Source organism: Cornus florida, unplaced genomic scaffold (genome assembly GCF_030987335.1).
Source record: "Cornus florida cultivar Cherokee Brave unplaced genomic scaffold, ASM3098733v1 CherokeeBrave_3.0.0_Hap2_Chr11, whole genome shotgun sequence".
Classification (NCBI taxonomy): Eukaryota; Viridiplantae; Streptophyta; class Magnoliopsida; order Cornales; family Cornaceae; genus Cornus; species Cornus florida.
In genome coordinates, this window is record NW_026775581.1 from 72,050,645 (window position 1) to 72,066,620 (window position 15,976).

The window sequence follows — 15,976 nt, forward strand, 5'->3', positions numbered from 1 at the left end:
TTCCATTCTCTTCCGTCCAACCAACCAAAAAGGAAAGAAAAACCCCATCTCATCCCTTCCCTGGGGATGTCCCATCCCTCCATTATTCTCTACCGTCCATCCAATTTTCTTCCTTCCTACCAAAAGAACATCGTTTTACAGATCTTGCTATTACTGATAAGGTTATCACTATATAACACACACAACATCCCTTAAATGCCCCAAAATGAAGGAGAGTTGCATCAGCTTACCATAGGCTAGCTATTACCCAACTTATGACTTCAAGCTGTGCAGAAACTTCAACAGGGCAATCACTATGTAAAATGTAAATGGTGAACCGGAGTACATATTGCTTGTTTTCCATTGTAATGATGAACAAACTTAATATAAAAACAATTATAAATCAGTTGTTATAGACTTACAGTGCCAAGTTGATACAATGCCATATACATGGAGCAAATGACAAATAATGACTAATTTAGGCAAACCACACAAATTATTAAAATTCTATCCATAAAATGTGAACAATTTGGGGATATCAAGCCTTTTTTCTCTAGGAATAAGAACTGGAAAACAGTAACAAGAGATACCATATTGCTGCTTCTACGCCACTGGATGCCATTCTGGTAATCAGCTAACTCATTCCACACCTACCGATTCACGAGTAACTTTATAAACATGTTATCCAAGCAGCACTGCCAAGAGGAGCATCTCCACCGGTTTTTCATGGTTGATAAGAAAGCTAAACTCCCTGAACAGCCAGTAGTTGACACATTTTCAGTCAAAGTCTCCATAACAAGGATGGGGGAAAGAAATAGATCTGGAAAGCAACAACATTGTACAATCTAGATATTGTCTAAAATAAAAAAAAGGTCAACAAACTGGAGTAAATAAAAAGAAATGCAGGACAGTTTGTGTATTGGGGGGGCAAAAAAATCAAATCATTTGAAGAATATATAAAATATCAATAAATTCATGCCAGCCTGGTCTGGCAGAAGATTCTGTAATTGTTGTATTTTAGAGGCAAACTGTAAGGGTGGTCAGATGATAATTTGACACCTAACATGTCAGGTCACGAGCATGAACATTATTACATTGATATCTTGATTTAAATTTCAAAAGGAAAAAGTAAAAAAAAAAGAGAGAGTCAGAAGTTCATTCTCACCATCTGAAATTATAGTTTTAAGTTGATCTTCTCAGACCACTTGAAAATGTCGGTGTGGACTTGGTCACCTCCCAAATCTTCTCCTGTAGCCCCAGCAGCAATCCTTATGACGTCTTCGATTAAAGCAAAATTCCCCATTATATCGACATGAGCCCCACTCTGGGTGCCACGACCTTCAAGAAAATTAGCTGGAGGAGCATGGTCATACTCCCTAACATAAGTTCGAATTCCAGAAGGATTGAACCTGGTTTTGCCACGCCAACCTTTTGCACACATGAAGCCTGCACTTAAAACAGGCACAGTCTCATCTCCATCAACAGTAAAAACTCCATCTTTCAAACAGCTATCATCGTGTTCCCCATCTGCTGAAGTATCAATCTGAAATGGAATGTAGCATTCTGCTGAAGGCGTCAGCCTGTAAATGTATGCTCTTTCGGTTGGGATGCCAACTCCATACATTGAATATATCTCCATCTCAGGAGCATAAGGTAATCTGCAAAATGAAACAGGTAGATATAGCGAAACATTAATTTCTTAATCAATGAACCGGCACCAACCATTAATAAAAGAACTTCTGATGCATTGTGTCAGTCACACCAATAAATCAGCAGGGGAAAAAAAGTTTGCAGCCACAAGGCTTAAGACATAATCAAACAGCTGGGACAAGAATCATTAATGAGTAAAAACATCAGAAGCGGATAAATTTTTTTTTGAACTGAATAGTAAAAAATATCAAACCCCCAATACTACTGGATGAGATTATTATTATTATTTTTTTGATAAGTAAAATATATAAAAAGCACTCAAAAGGGGAGCGGAACCCATAGAACACAAAAGGCCAAAAGCGCCTCAAGCCTTCAAAGAGGCCAAAAAAACAACAATCTCCTCTACAAATCTATAATCTCTCCCTGAGACCCAACAAAAAAGAGTGAAAATAATAGAGAACTTAAGCATAGAGATAGGCTTCTCCTTTCCATCAAAATATCTCCGATTTCTCTCGAGCCAAATGCACCACCAAATACAAAGAGGTGTAACCCTCCAAGCGTCCCGAATGAGAGCCCCCACTGAAAAGCCTCTCCATGCCACAATCAACCCTCTAGAGGATCTAGGCATAACCCAAGGGATCCCAAACAACCCAAGCATCAAATCCCAACAGCCCCTAGCCATGCTGCAATGTAACAGAAGGTGATCAACTGTCTCCTCATCGCGCAGGCACAGATAACAGCGATTAACCACCACCTGATTCCTCCTCCTCAGATTATCCTGGGTTAAAATCCTACCCAAGACTAGTCCAAGATGAATGAGGCAAGTATAATCATTGTACCGTAAGATGAATGAGGTAACTTCTTAATTGCCATACTAATTGTACCGTAAGATGAATGAGGCAGGTATAATCATTAATTTTACTGCCATATTAAGGTGGAATTATAAGACAAATGAGGCACTTACACACATTAATTTCAGGAAAGCAGATCACCCAAAAAAAATAAAAAAGATCAATAATAAGAACAACTATTAAATAGAAAAGAGATGGCAATTTTCCAATTACTGAAAAAAGCATTATATAGTTTGTTGACAAGAAATTGTAAACAAGATAGTAATTTGGAGATCTCTAAAACCAATTATTTGATCTAATTTCTCAAAGTAACAAAGTATTCCAAATAACATCAAAACCATTGATAATTGTAGAATTCAATGCGGGGTATAAAGGCTTACAACCATCATGTAAGCATTTCAAATGAATCAGGGTTTCACGAACTAATTAGCTTAGCTTCTCATATCAGCTACATTTTGGAATGGATAAACAAAGAGGACTTAAAACTAATAAATGAAATTGGAATAGAAGAATAGATATTCTTACTTTGTTTCGAGTGGGTTTGACCAATATTTGTAGTGTTTATATTTTGGATCATCCAAATTCTCAGCTATTCCATATGAAAAATGAGTACTACCACGGGCCATCATTTTTGGGGCAACAAAAAAAAGCAAATCCAAAGTATCTCCAGCAGTATAAGCCTTGTATTCTGCCACAGCTTTGATACCCCCAAATCCCATGTCATGGTATTCCGTCCACACAGCACGACAGGTAGTATTTTCAACATTATTTCCCTTAATAGCATCCTGCACATTAACAAAATAATTAAGGATGTCGTGATAACTTTGAACATAATAGGTCAGTACCTTTCTTACACAATTGATATTGAAATTACAATAGCAGTGAGCATGCCAGCTGACAGACTCAAAGCAATTTTGCTTGTGGCTTCAGAAAGAGCGGAGCAAAGGCAAATTTTAAACTTGAACGAAACAAGGACTGCTATTTTATTAATCACTCGCTGGTTCTACTCGTTTAACACCCATCTTAATTAAATTAATTTTTACTTCATATATTTTTGACAAGTAACTGTCACTTCTATTCCAGAGGAGATGGCTTACAACAAAAAAGAATGGAAAGAATATTCATGTGACCAACCCATTCATATGGGATTAAGGCAAGGATGATGATGATGATGATGAACTGTCACTTCTATTCCATGCATGGCTTAAATACAAGTTTCTGTTCACCTTTCAGCATATAACTAAACAGAGGTTGTCTCCTAACCTTAAGTTATTTTCAGGCCCCAGAAAAATCTTGAGAAAAGAAGGATAAAATTAGGAAAGAAATTTCATTCTATAACTGTTAAAGAAAGCAAGAACTTCTCCCTTGTAATGCTCCCTGTTTCCTTTCTGAAGCAGTGAGGAAAAGGATCATCCACCTTCCCTCTTTCACTCTATCAGCCAACCCTTTCTGTTCCTTTGCCACAATCCCACACCATCAGCCCTACAGCATACATCAAACAGCTAGCACCACCAAGGAATAGCACTTCAGCCACCATTATAACTAGCAGCACCATAACCCCCATTATCTGCACAGGCACCGCACTATTACTGTTACGGTGTTATCGCCGCCTTCATATATCCCTTTCTCCACTCAACCAATCAACAGAAAGAAACAACTTTGGCTTGTTTGGTTCAATTTTCTAAAAACAGTTCTCAATATTCAAAAAACAGGGAAAATGTTGTCAGAAGACTGTAAAAGACTATTCTCTGAAGAAAAAAAAAAAACTGTTTTTTAACTTTAAAAGAAAACTGAACCAAACAGGCACAAATCTGTTTTCCATTGCTTTTTTTTCCCCCCTATCAACTCTCTCTGTTAAATGCACCATCATTTTTTATAACTTCTTCTTCTTTGATTAATAAATTGCCTTGAAAAATCCCAAAGGGGCACAATCTAAACTAAATGGCCCATAACCTACCTCGCCAAATATCCAGTGTTTTTCCTATATACATTAGAGCTTCAACCTTTAAATTTCTCCTCTTCTATAGATAGAATTTAAGCCTCAAATCTTCTTCCTTAATCTACCACACTGAAATTAGGCCTTATTTTTCAGTTCTTCAATATTGAGAAACCTAGCAGTTGTTGGGCATAATAATTGGGAATGAATAATAAAATCAAATGATAACAAAAACACCAATCAATAAGGGGGTGGTTTCTAATGAAACAAGTAGTCATAAAATAAAATTAAAAAAAAACAAAAAAAAAAACCTTACCCTAAAATCAATCCTCTCAATCTCAGATGAATGTGCTTCTGCTATATCTTTCCCAAATGATATCATCCTTCCATAATTAACATTTTTAGCTTGAGAAACCAAACTTTCAGATTCATTTTGGCCTGAACTCTGAATATCATTGTTTCTTTGCCTCTCCTTGCTAGGAATGTAACCTTCTTCAGGAGACCAATCAAGACCACCCCAGATGGTGTCGCCACCTTTTGGTATCATAGACATGGTTGAATCCCATGTGCGGGACATCTTCATTATGTATTGCAATGTTTGAAAACCAAAAAAATCCTTATCCAAAACACCTTGTCCCATGGCGGCCCTGCATTTATGTAAGTGCACATCTTATATAAAAGTAAAACTGATCATTATCATTAAGTACACATAGCAGAGCAAATTACTAACTGGAACACTTAAAGAGTACTCATTTATTTGACTTGAATTGACATGAAAGCCACGAAAGCATATAACAAGTTTCTGTTAATAGCGTACGAGGAAATAAAGAGATGGAATAAAAAATGCTATGCAGAGTTTTTTTTTTTCCTTTCTAATTTCAACATAACTTGCCATGGAATAATCTCCTCATCATATTAATTAAATTGGGTAACTCAGAGCACGAGGCTCCCACCAATACGGGGGTCTGAGGAGAGTTAGATGTGTAATCTATAATCTTTATTCTTTATGATAATGTTTCAATGATCATGTTTCTGAGAGAGGTTGTTTTCTGCATGGAAGCTTTCTGAGTCCTGAACTATTTGTCATTTTAAGCACAAGTGGTATATTTGGTTGACTAAGGTTTATAATTAATTGACTGGTATTCATAATTGTCATATATAAGCTACTTATTTCATTTCTACATGGACTATAAACATTTTCCAAACAGAAATTTCTAAATGTTGCCGCTGGAAAATCCGAGAACAGTTTTAAAAGGTATATAACAAGATAGCAGGGTCGGCTTGATGCAGTTTGAGGCCTAAAGCGAAATCATTAAACTAGGCCTTCTTACATTGATTATAGTAATACAGTAGTAATAGTTTTTTTTTTTTCTCTATCTCTCTCTACTTAACTTGCAATAAGCTCAAGGAAATATAAAAATACTTTTTATGTTTATTAACTCAATATATAGTGATTAAACTGTGCTGAAAATATTTGTGAAAGAGAGTCAATATACAAAGTAATTTTTTTAACAAGTATTGTTATGCAAGAGAATTTAAAATTTAGAAGGCGTCCAAAAGGTGTGAAATTGTTAAGAGAAAAAAAACTTAGGTAATTAAAAGAAACTTGAATTGACCAATAGGAGAGTAGTTGTATTTATTTGGTAATTAATGCAATACACAAAGCATAAATAATTCATTAAAATATATATAACTAATAAAAAAGAAACTTGTATTGACCAAAACAAGAGCAGAAGTATTTATTTGGTAATTAATATAATATACGAAGCATAAATAATTCATTAAAAGAAATATATAATTAATATAATCAGATATGGGGCCTCTTTCTTTTATTGGGGACCTTAGGCGACCGCCTTAATGGCCTTATGGTTGAGCCGCCCCTACAAGATAGCTTCTATTTAGTCACCGTGACAGTAAATGTAGAATAGTATTTCAAACTGTTCAGGAGAAGAACGTCTGTCTTACTATTGTTGCTTTATCATTTTAATAGGACCCATGTAATGGTATAACCTTCTTCAAAAAATGAGTTGAATCTTTTCCAGATAGAAGGTTGCATGACTGTGAAAGGAAGATCAATCAAACATAAAAATAGGCCACGAATAAAGAGTAGCAAAATGTAGAGAAATTAACAGTGTCTGGCTCAGCCAGGAAGGTCTATGGAAGTCATTTCAAATGTAAGACAATGGAGTGAGAAGCTCCGCTAGCTTAACAACAGTGATTTACTATTAATGGTAATCTGCAAATAAAATAAAAAACTGTTGTATAAAAAATGTTCGATTACTCCCCCGATGTTTAATCAACCCTATATTTTTCAAAGTCAATTTGCCGTTAACGGAACCCTAAAATGACTAAAATAACCTTATGGTACAATAGAAAAAAAATATTAAAAAAAATACAGAAGATGCGAAATGTCCAAAAGGGACATGATGCTACACCATCGATAAGATCAACCATCCCTATATTGAGTCATGAACCAAGGGAAAGCGATCAAAATGTCCTCATATTGAGCACCCACCAACGAAAGAGGAGTATCTTGCTCTCTGCTTCATCATGCTCGCTCGCGGCGGCGCCAGCTCCTCCAACACCGCTTCACTTTGCAACCACTCCTCCCCGCCAATGCCTCCGCCACACCCAACGTCATCTGATTTGAAGCTGTACAAGTGTTCCAAATGCAACAAGGCCTTCGGTTCCTACCATGCCCTAGGCGGTCACCAAGCCACTCACAGAAAACTCAATAGAGTAGACAAGCAATCATCCAATTCCGCTACCACCACAAACGCCGCCGCCGCCGGAGATGGCAGGACTCATGAGTGCTCTATTTGCCACAAGTGTTTCCCCACCGGACAGGCGTTGGGCGGACACAAGAGGGGTCACAACGTAGGCGGTGGTAGAAGCAGCGCAGCAAGCTCGTCAGAAGGAGTGGAGTCCAACAACAGCCACCGAGATTTTGACCTGAACCTCCCCGCCTTGCCGGAATTCTTACCCAATTTGGGTGAGGACGAGATCGAGAGTCCTCATCAGGCAAAGAAGCGTCGTCTTTGTTGCCGGTGAAAGCTTAAGTCTCTTCCATCATCAATAGCTTAGCCAAATTAGGACTAAAATTTGGCAGATTTAGAGACTGATCAAGAGTGAGATCTCAAGTTTGTTTGTTTTTTTTTTTATTTTTTTTTTATTTTTTATTTTATATATTTGGTGATTTTTTCCCCCTAAATTGGTGATTTACAATTTTGTATGTACATAAAATGTGTAAGTTGCATCTTTTTTTTTTTGATAAGTAAAATGTGTAAGTTGCATCTTAGTGATATGTTTGCATTAGAAGAGAGAAAAGTTGCATTTTACCCTACTATCAATTATCAATTCTAATGAACAATCTAAGTATTCAAACTCACAAATTATCAAGCAAACTTTTTCCCACCCGCCGTGTAAAGATTATTGTTCAGTCGTTACTGACAAACAATAAATAACTGCATATCTTTTCTTCTCTTTTCCATTTGTATTCCCAGATAAAAAAGTATCCAGAAACTATTCATAAAAGAGAAGGTAAATTGGAAAAATACCTGGCAACCGCAATATCCCTGGCTTCAGCAGAGAAAAGACCAGAGAAAGCTTTGGGAACTCCTAGAAATGGTCCACCAATATTCATCACTGCCTTTATATGCTTAGCACACCAATCCGATCCACCCCCGCCACCCATTGGAGCTGGTGTCTCCACCCACTTCATAAAATGCAAAAAGTATAAAACACCCATTGAATGAGGAATGATAACTGCCTTTTTGCCACCATTTGTAGCTACCATTAATTCTATATTACTTTTTATCCGACTTAGTGTCTGGTCCCGAACCTGATGAAATAAATTTCACATTAGGAAAAATAAATAAATAAATAAAATGACAATAAAAAAACCAATGAAATCCATTGAGTATTAGGATGAAAATTACGAAATGCAACTTCATTAGATTCAGCATGCATATTGTAATGCCAACCAAAAAATAAGGAGAATACCTCAGTGTTCTGAAATGAAAGTCTCCAATCATATGCAGCCATATACATGGTTTTCTCTTCATAGCCAATGAGAGCTAAATTAGCAATCAAAACTGCCCAAACAAAATACCCTGGAGCAAAGTAATCTGCCGCCACAAGACCAGAGACAGGCCTGATCCTTATACCAGGAGGATCCAGACCACTTTCATTGTCCAGTGACATATGCTCCACCCAGCATAAAGGTCTGCAAAACATCCAATGGGAAATGTCTCCTAAATGTCAATATTCATTACAAAAATATACGCAACTAAAAATGCACCTCTATAAGATCCAAAGAGGACAACAAGGACACAGAAAAGGAAAATTGAACAGAATTGGAGCAAGCAATGATATCTGATGGCAACATTAATATCCATAGTAAGTAAAGAAGTATGAGGATTGAGGACAGAAAACAACACATCCATCTTGGGGAAAATACACATAAGACGAAGTGGCAAAATCATACACTTCAAACGATGAATATTTGACAAGATGATAAAATTTTCGCTAAACTGAAGCAGATGGCAGACGTAACATTTTTCCACAATCAAAACAGTCGGGATTTGTGAATGTAATTTATGGAAATGAAACACGCATCATCAATGTACTTGGCTGTGTGGGCACAATGTTTACTTTGAAAAATCCATTAAAGTTATTAGTGGCAATAATGCAACCACTAAGCAATATAACTAACAAAAAAACAAAGTAAGCAACATAACATTGTCTTGAAACATCAAAGCATCATAAACATCCAATATTGAAAAACGAAGACCATCATAGTGGCTTTCTTTAAAAAAGAGGCACCACGGATGTGCTTTGTACAATTTCTTTCTAGAACTAAAGATGACTTTAAGTATCCAAACTGGTGGCGAACAATAAGGAAATGAATGCCATGTCAAGAACTGTCTGCCAAGCTAATCACAAAGTAGAAGCTTAGAAGAAGCATCCACATGCTATAAAACATTATAAGGTGTAAAAGGGATACCACATTTTTAGAATCAGAAAGATCCCCTACAAGATATATTGACTTATTTAAAAAACATGACCAAAACAAAAGAGGTTTAAGACTGGAGATTGTTAGGGTTATACATATCAATAGCCTATGCACAGGCAACCCAATGATTAGCTGCATAGAGCATGTGGATGAATAGAAAGATGCACGTCCAGATCATTACTAAACATTACATCAGACTCAACACCAACAACCTCCCCCCCCCCCCCCCAAAAACTCAAAAAACAAAAAATAATCTTGCACGGAAACTAGAGCATATTTTATACAAAGTTCAAAATTAAGAAATTAAAGCATCTCAACTCCCTGTTATAGTGTCAACCATACACATCTCATAGGATTTTATATATAGGGGATTCAAATGAGAGTGCCAAAATTGCTATCGCAAATAATTCATAAATCTATTTTTCTCTAGCCTCTCTCCAAAAGTCAATGACCCAGAGGAAGGTAGGTTGCAAAGGATCAACCAAACAAAATAGTTAGTTTTTTTTGTAAGTAAACATTGTATGAAAAGCGTTTAAAAGGGGAACGCATCTCTTAAAAGCTACACAAGGCCAAATAGGGCCTCTATACCCTCAAAGACACCAAAAGATCTACAAGTTCCTCCAAGGATTTACAATTTCTCCCTAGAACCCAACAAAAAAGAGTACTAACAATGGAAGGTACACCAAATTACTATCTGAAAGGTACACCAAAATAGTTCTAGAACACTGAAGAGTTGAAATTACTATCTGAAAGGTACACCAGGATTCTAATACCCAAAACTTATAAGTGCTCCAATACATGGACAATAACAGGGAAGTTTTAGGAATTAAATGCATTTTTGTGTTTCCTTTTATGCAATAATGCAGATAACAGCAGGTTATCTTAGCCTAAATAAAAAAATAAACATAATAGGGAATAAGGCATGCTTTCATCCTCCAAAAAATGACTGAGCTTTAGGTAACAATGTTATAAAAATTTAGGCTGCAGTAAACAAGGCTCCGGAAAAGTTTCATAATTTTTTAATTCACCCAAATCAAGTCTGTTTAGGAAATGGAAAAATAATGGCTGGACATCTACTCTTAAGATTCCATAATAACATGTAGAGAAAACTGAGAGGTCTCCAAACCAAATATAACTTCCAAATAGCCACTTTTAAAAGTCCAAAACACGATTAGAATTTTCATAACTGTGATTATGAACGTGTCGAAAAGCAACTCCCTGCAAAATGCAGCTCCTTCCTATTTCAAAGACAAAATATAAATAATTTAGAATAAGGTCTATCTCAATTTCTGTTGCATTGCTCGTCTTCTCCTCTTTGCCTTAATAGATGTTTCAGGCTCACCTGTGCCTCTTTTAGTTGTTCACTCCAACAAATCATCAATTAATATTTCACCCACGGGCATTTTATCTGCAACGTGGTATAGACACTTCTAGATAAGTCCACCTCAAGGATCCATATATTTTAAGTATTCTAATATATCTCTCTATATTCTCATAAATTCAGAGCCAACATTAGTAATTCAATTTTTTGGCCACTGCTCTATCTATTACAAAAATAAATTGTCTAGGCCATCAACTCTATTATCCCATCTTCAATCCTCTTCTTTTTCTTCCTTGATATTGTACTCATAGCATGTTTGACTTGTAGTGAACCAAACAATTCCATCGAATTGGTGAAGAGTTAAACTCGGTTTCCCAAGACAAAACCATCATAATTATCTGTCTCGTTCTATGCTTTCGTGTCTCGCCACTTGTGCATCTTAAAGTGCTGTTATAGAGTAAAATCCTTGAAAGTCCTTCCAATTCTTTGCACATCTTTAGTTAACAGCCAATAATACAACTATATCTGCAGCTACACAGAAGTATCAAAACGAAACGCTGTAATAAAATTCATAAAACCATTCCTATCAATGTATTAATGACATAATGTTGTTCTATCCAAATTCCATATCCACTTAAGTTACTAAAGCAAACAAGCCTTCTTTAGTAACTTTAAGTTCACATAGAATGTTGACAAACAGACCTTTGCTCATTTCAAAATTAAAGCATATCTCTCTCTCTGCTCTTCCTTCTTTCTGAAAGCAATGTCAAACCAAGCATTTAGACCAAATATCCTTTTACCACCTCGGCACATGAAAGAAGTCATTCTCCTTTTATAAAATGATGCTTATTGCTATTTGTGTAGCAACACAATCATCTGTGTACCATTAGAAAACAATAAAGTGTCTTCAAATCATAAAACTCATCCATAACTTGATTTTTAAAAAATAATAATAAATAGACTTTCCGGGTGATGGAAGAGCTTAAAAACACAATAATTCAGTTCCAAAGAACATTCCCCACCATAAAGAAAAATTAATCCAGCTCTGCATTCAAGAATTGAATACTTATTTCGCACAATTCAGAGTCGACACCCTAAATTCCCTCCCGTATAAACAACTAACATTCTCGAAATTGAAACACTACATGCCATGAATTGATCCATTGAGCTTAATAAAATTCATATCACAGCAACACAGACAATATTATGGAAACAGATACAGAACCAGTACCTCTTGTAGACTTCTCCGAATGTGCCGCCCCAGAGCCTCTTGCGGAACAATCCATTGGCACACTGATGCCCCTCCCACAGCTCGAGCCCTCCGGTGACAATTCCGGGCAGAAACACCACCGGATGCTTCGCCTTTAGTCCCTCTTTCTGCAACTTCAGCCCGGGAGGGTCCGGCAACGGCCCGGTGATCGCCTCCGTCACGTACTGAGGAAACGACGCCGGCATCGCATTGTACAGAAAGAGAAGAGTCCACCACACCATACACACGCATCCGACGAACCAACAACAACTATCCACACACGACCACTTGTGGCTCTTGTCTTCAACCTTTTCCTTCTCTTTTCCGGTCTTTCTCTTCTTGTCATCGTCTTCGTCTCTCTCAATCTTTTCATTTTCGGTTGGCTTTTTTCGTCGAATCAGAGGCATTTTTGTCTCAGCTTCAACACACCACTGCCTACATACCAAGCGTGCGTTTATATGTATATATATATGAATGTGTATATGTAGGTTTGTGTGTGTGTTTGTTTATAAGATGTATATATATTTCAAACCCTAGACGGCGTACAGTGGCCGGAGACGTTGGTCTGTCGATGGCTGAGAGAGTCCACAGAGGTGGCTTTTAATTCCGCCGATTGGTGTCAAAGTTGAATGTGGGACCCAAAAGGTATTGAGTGTGACGTGGCGTCGTTTTGAACGGTTGACGCCAAATACTATCTTTAACTAACGGTCCAAAATAAACAAATAGTGCAGTTAAAGCGTTGGCACCAATAATGTCTACCATATTCGAGAATTTGGAGTCTATGCAAATGCCTTTCGCGTTTTTTTTTTTATTATAATTAATTGATATATTTATTTTTCAAAAATATTAACACAATTAATTATTTAAAAATAATTTTATACTTTATTTTTTATGAATAATTTTATTATTTGGTTTGCTAAAATTTTTAAGTGAAATGAAAGTGAAAATTAGTGGTTGTCATATCATCTCTATCACACTTAATAAGAAAAACCCTCAGCAATGAATTTGGAAATCTTTTGTTATTTGGTTTACTAAAATTTTTTGTATATAAATTCTTTTTAAAAAAATTTATATTTCATTCAATAAATTTTATTTTTAAAAGTAACTGAACCGCAAATAAAAAGGGTTTCGCTTTCATCTTTTATAGCAATCTTTAAGGCATTAGTATTAAGAGATTATGTTAAGTTTTTCTTATATGTAAAATCAATCCATCAAAAAATATTACACAACTCATTTTGTTTCAACGTAAAATATTTTTTTTGAAAAATATTTTTATTTTTCGGGTCAAATATTCTTTTACGTCAAAATTGAGGTTGAAGTCTAATCCATCGGGCTGGACATGTAAAATAACTTGCTGAAAATTTAAAGATAAATAATTTTTGTTAAATTTTAATATTTTTTTTCTTCGTAAATATTTTACGATAACTAAACACCAAAAAATAAAATATATATATTTTCTTAAAAATATTTTACATCCAAACAAACGGAGCACGTGAAATAAATTGAATCTTAATTTAATTTTTCATTAAAAGGATGTCAAAGAAAAATAAGTACATGTAACACAACCAACAATACGCATGTAACGTGAAAAATAAATAAATAAATAAAAATAAGAATATTTTTTTTTTTTTTTTGAAGTGGCTTACTCTACCACCAAAAAGAAATAAAAAAATAAAATAGAAAATTGTAATGGTTTCTTACACAATTTTGTTTTGATCAATTCATGTCTAGGCAATTTCTTAAGCATTATTTGTGCCAATACAATTTTGGTTGTCAATCTTAATTCCACGCTCTGGTTTTTTGATTTAAATCATATTATTTCTCTTCTCATTTGTATGTCATTTTATTTTTTCGAGTTCTTACTTTTTTTTATTATTATTAATGTGATTTGGAAAAATCATCCTCTAGAATTATGAAAATATATGAGCTTTACCTCTTTACAAAAATATATGATAAAACTGATACATAACTTTACATTACTTCTATCATAGAGTGAACATAAAATAATAATAATAGTAATATTTTATTATTATTATTAAACTATGGGTTATAATTTAGTAGTGTTGTTTTTTTTCTTTCTTTCAAAAAAGGACGATGTGAGTTTGAGTTCGGTTAAAAACAAATGGATGGTGAGAATTCGAGTTATGGTAAAAATAAATGGATGTGTGAGTTTATTGAGTGTATTGAAAATGAAATATATATGCATGTATATATGTGTGTGTTTGTGTGTAGTTGTCAACATTTAAAATTGGATGGGTTGTTTTAGTTTGCTGGGGAAACTCAAAGATTACGATACTAATTTACCATAAAAATGATCTTTCATTCCTTCAGTTTGGTTTTTGATCGTGAAAACACCTAATTCACAATGTCCTTTTTGCAATTCCTATTCTTTTTTCTCTTTTTATTTTGTTGTTATTGGACAAAAAAACTCACACACACCACTCACTTCACTTTGCTCATTTGATTTCTTTTTTTCCTTTATTACTGTTGAACTTTTTTTCTTTTTTTGTTTTATAAAATAAATTATTTAAAAATTTTCAATTATTGTCCTTTTATAAAAATTCTGCTGAATATTATAAATTCAGCATCAATTGTTTTGGTCTTTGTATGACCATTGACCAATTCAATTCCGATGTTGTAACGGCTCTGTAGATTGAGAAAGGACAATTAAGGAACAAAAGAAGTTACCAAAAAACAAGTCCACCGTGGACTAAAAGTAGGGGTGGCAAATTATAATACGGACAACCCAACACGAACACTATATGAATTAAAAAGGTTTGGGTTTGACATAAATAGGTATGGGTCATAAAAGGGTCGACACGATTAACTCGTTTACTTAACCGTGTCGGGTTAGGGTTGAGGGATTCAATATGTGTAACTCGTTTATGACCCATTTAATTCAACATATTATAATCGTGAATATAACATATGTAATATGTTACTTGTTTAAACCCAATTACTATGGATAGTTAAGTCATTTCAACATAAACTTTGTCTATGTCTTATGATTTTTCTTTTTATTTTGAATATTTGGGTTAATTATGATAATTTTTTCTATTATTTAGTATTTGAATAAATATTAAATGTCTCGTTTTAATAAACAGGTTAACACGATTACCTATTTAATAAACGGGTTGGGTTAGTGTTGAGATTCTTGACACAATTATTAAATGGGTTGGGTTTGGGTTTATCTATTTAGTATAATACCCTTACATCGATACGACACGAACACGACTCACGAACACGAATTGTCACCCTTAACTAAAAGATAGGAAGCATAGAGATACACATACAATACTAAGAAGACATGGTAGATATAGTTAATTTAAACAACAAAATAAAAATAAAAAGGATACAAATTTTTTTTTTTTTTTCTCCGGCAAGTAATGAGATCACTAATTTAAAGCTTAAAGTTAGATATTTGTTGTTTTTGTTTTTTAAAATTTTGCATTATTATTTTTAATTATCCCATTAAATATTTTAGAATTGAATTGAAATCACAATTTTTTAAAAAAAAGTAATTGCAAAATTGTCTTGTCGTGTTATGAGACGGACAATATCTCGGACTAATTAGGTCATTACATATTAAAATTATTGTCAATTTCAAAAACTTTAAGTCACTACTATCTTTTATTTTTGAATAATTTGAAGTCATTTTTAGTCATATTCTTTTTATATGCTTATATACTATCTATATTCCAGATTAGATGTTTATTTCGATAATTTTGACTCACAAAAATTGTGAGTCAAATTTTTTGAAGTGAACAATTAATATGGAATGGAGGTAGTAGCATATTTCTTGTGTGAAAATTCTACATAATCAGTATACAACTGAGAAAAATAACGTGTTATACCTCAAATTTCTTCTTTTTTTTCCTAAATACTGTACCTCAAATTTATAATGGTCAACTATACTAAAGCCAGTGTAAATGGATGGACTAAAGAGTAATTGGAGTTCAACTTGAGCAACTATTTT

General features: G+C 34.5%; 1 protein-coding gene across 1 annotated transcript; it reads right to left on the reverse strand.

Moving 5' to 3' along the window:
* Positions 1–332: 332 nt before the first annotated feature.
* Positions 333–12,590, reverse strand: LOC132286514 (phospholipid:diacylglycerol acyltransferase 1-like). Its single transcript, XM_059788867.1, has 7 exons — positions 11,983–12,590; positions 8,419–8,641; positions 7,974–8,257; positions 4,733–5,063; positions 3,006–3,265; positions 1,145–1,637; positions 333–730 (listed from the first exon to the last, which is right to left on the reverse strand). Exons 1-6 carry the CDS (start codon positions 12,405–12,407, stop codon positions 1,154–1,156), a joined length of 2,007 nt encoding a protein of 668 aa, XP_059644850.1. The 5' UTR covers positions 12,408–12,590; the 3' UTR covers positions 333–730; positions 1,145–1,153.
* Between the last annotated feature and the right edge of the window lie 3,386 nt (positions 12,591–15,976).

Excerpts from the sequence above, each read along its gene's own strand:
- LOC132286514 (XM_059788867.1), bottom strand. The coding sequence starts at position 12,407 with ATGCCTCTGATTCGACGAAAAAAGCCAACCGAAAATGAAAAGATTGAG. Across the intron at positions 8,258-8,418 it reads TTTCATTTCAGAACACTGAG|GTTCGGGACCAGACACTAAG; the intron begins GTATTCTCCTTA and ends TTATTTCATCAG. Across the intron at positions 3,266-4,732 it reads TTGAGAGGATTGATTTTAGG|GATGCTATTAAGGGAAATAA; the intron begins GTAAGGTTTTTT and ends GTTAATGTGCAG.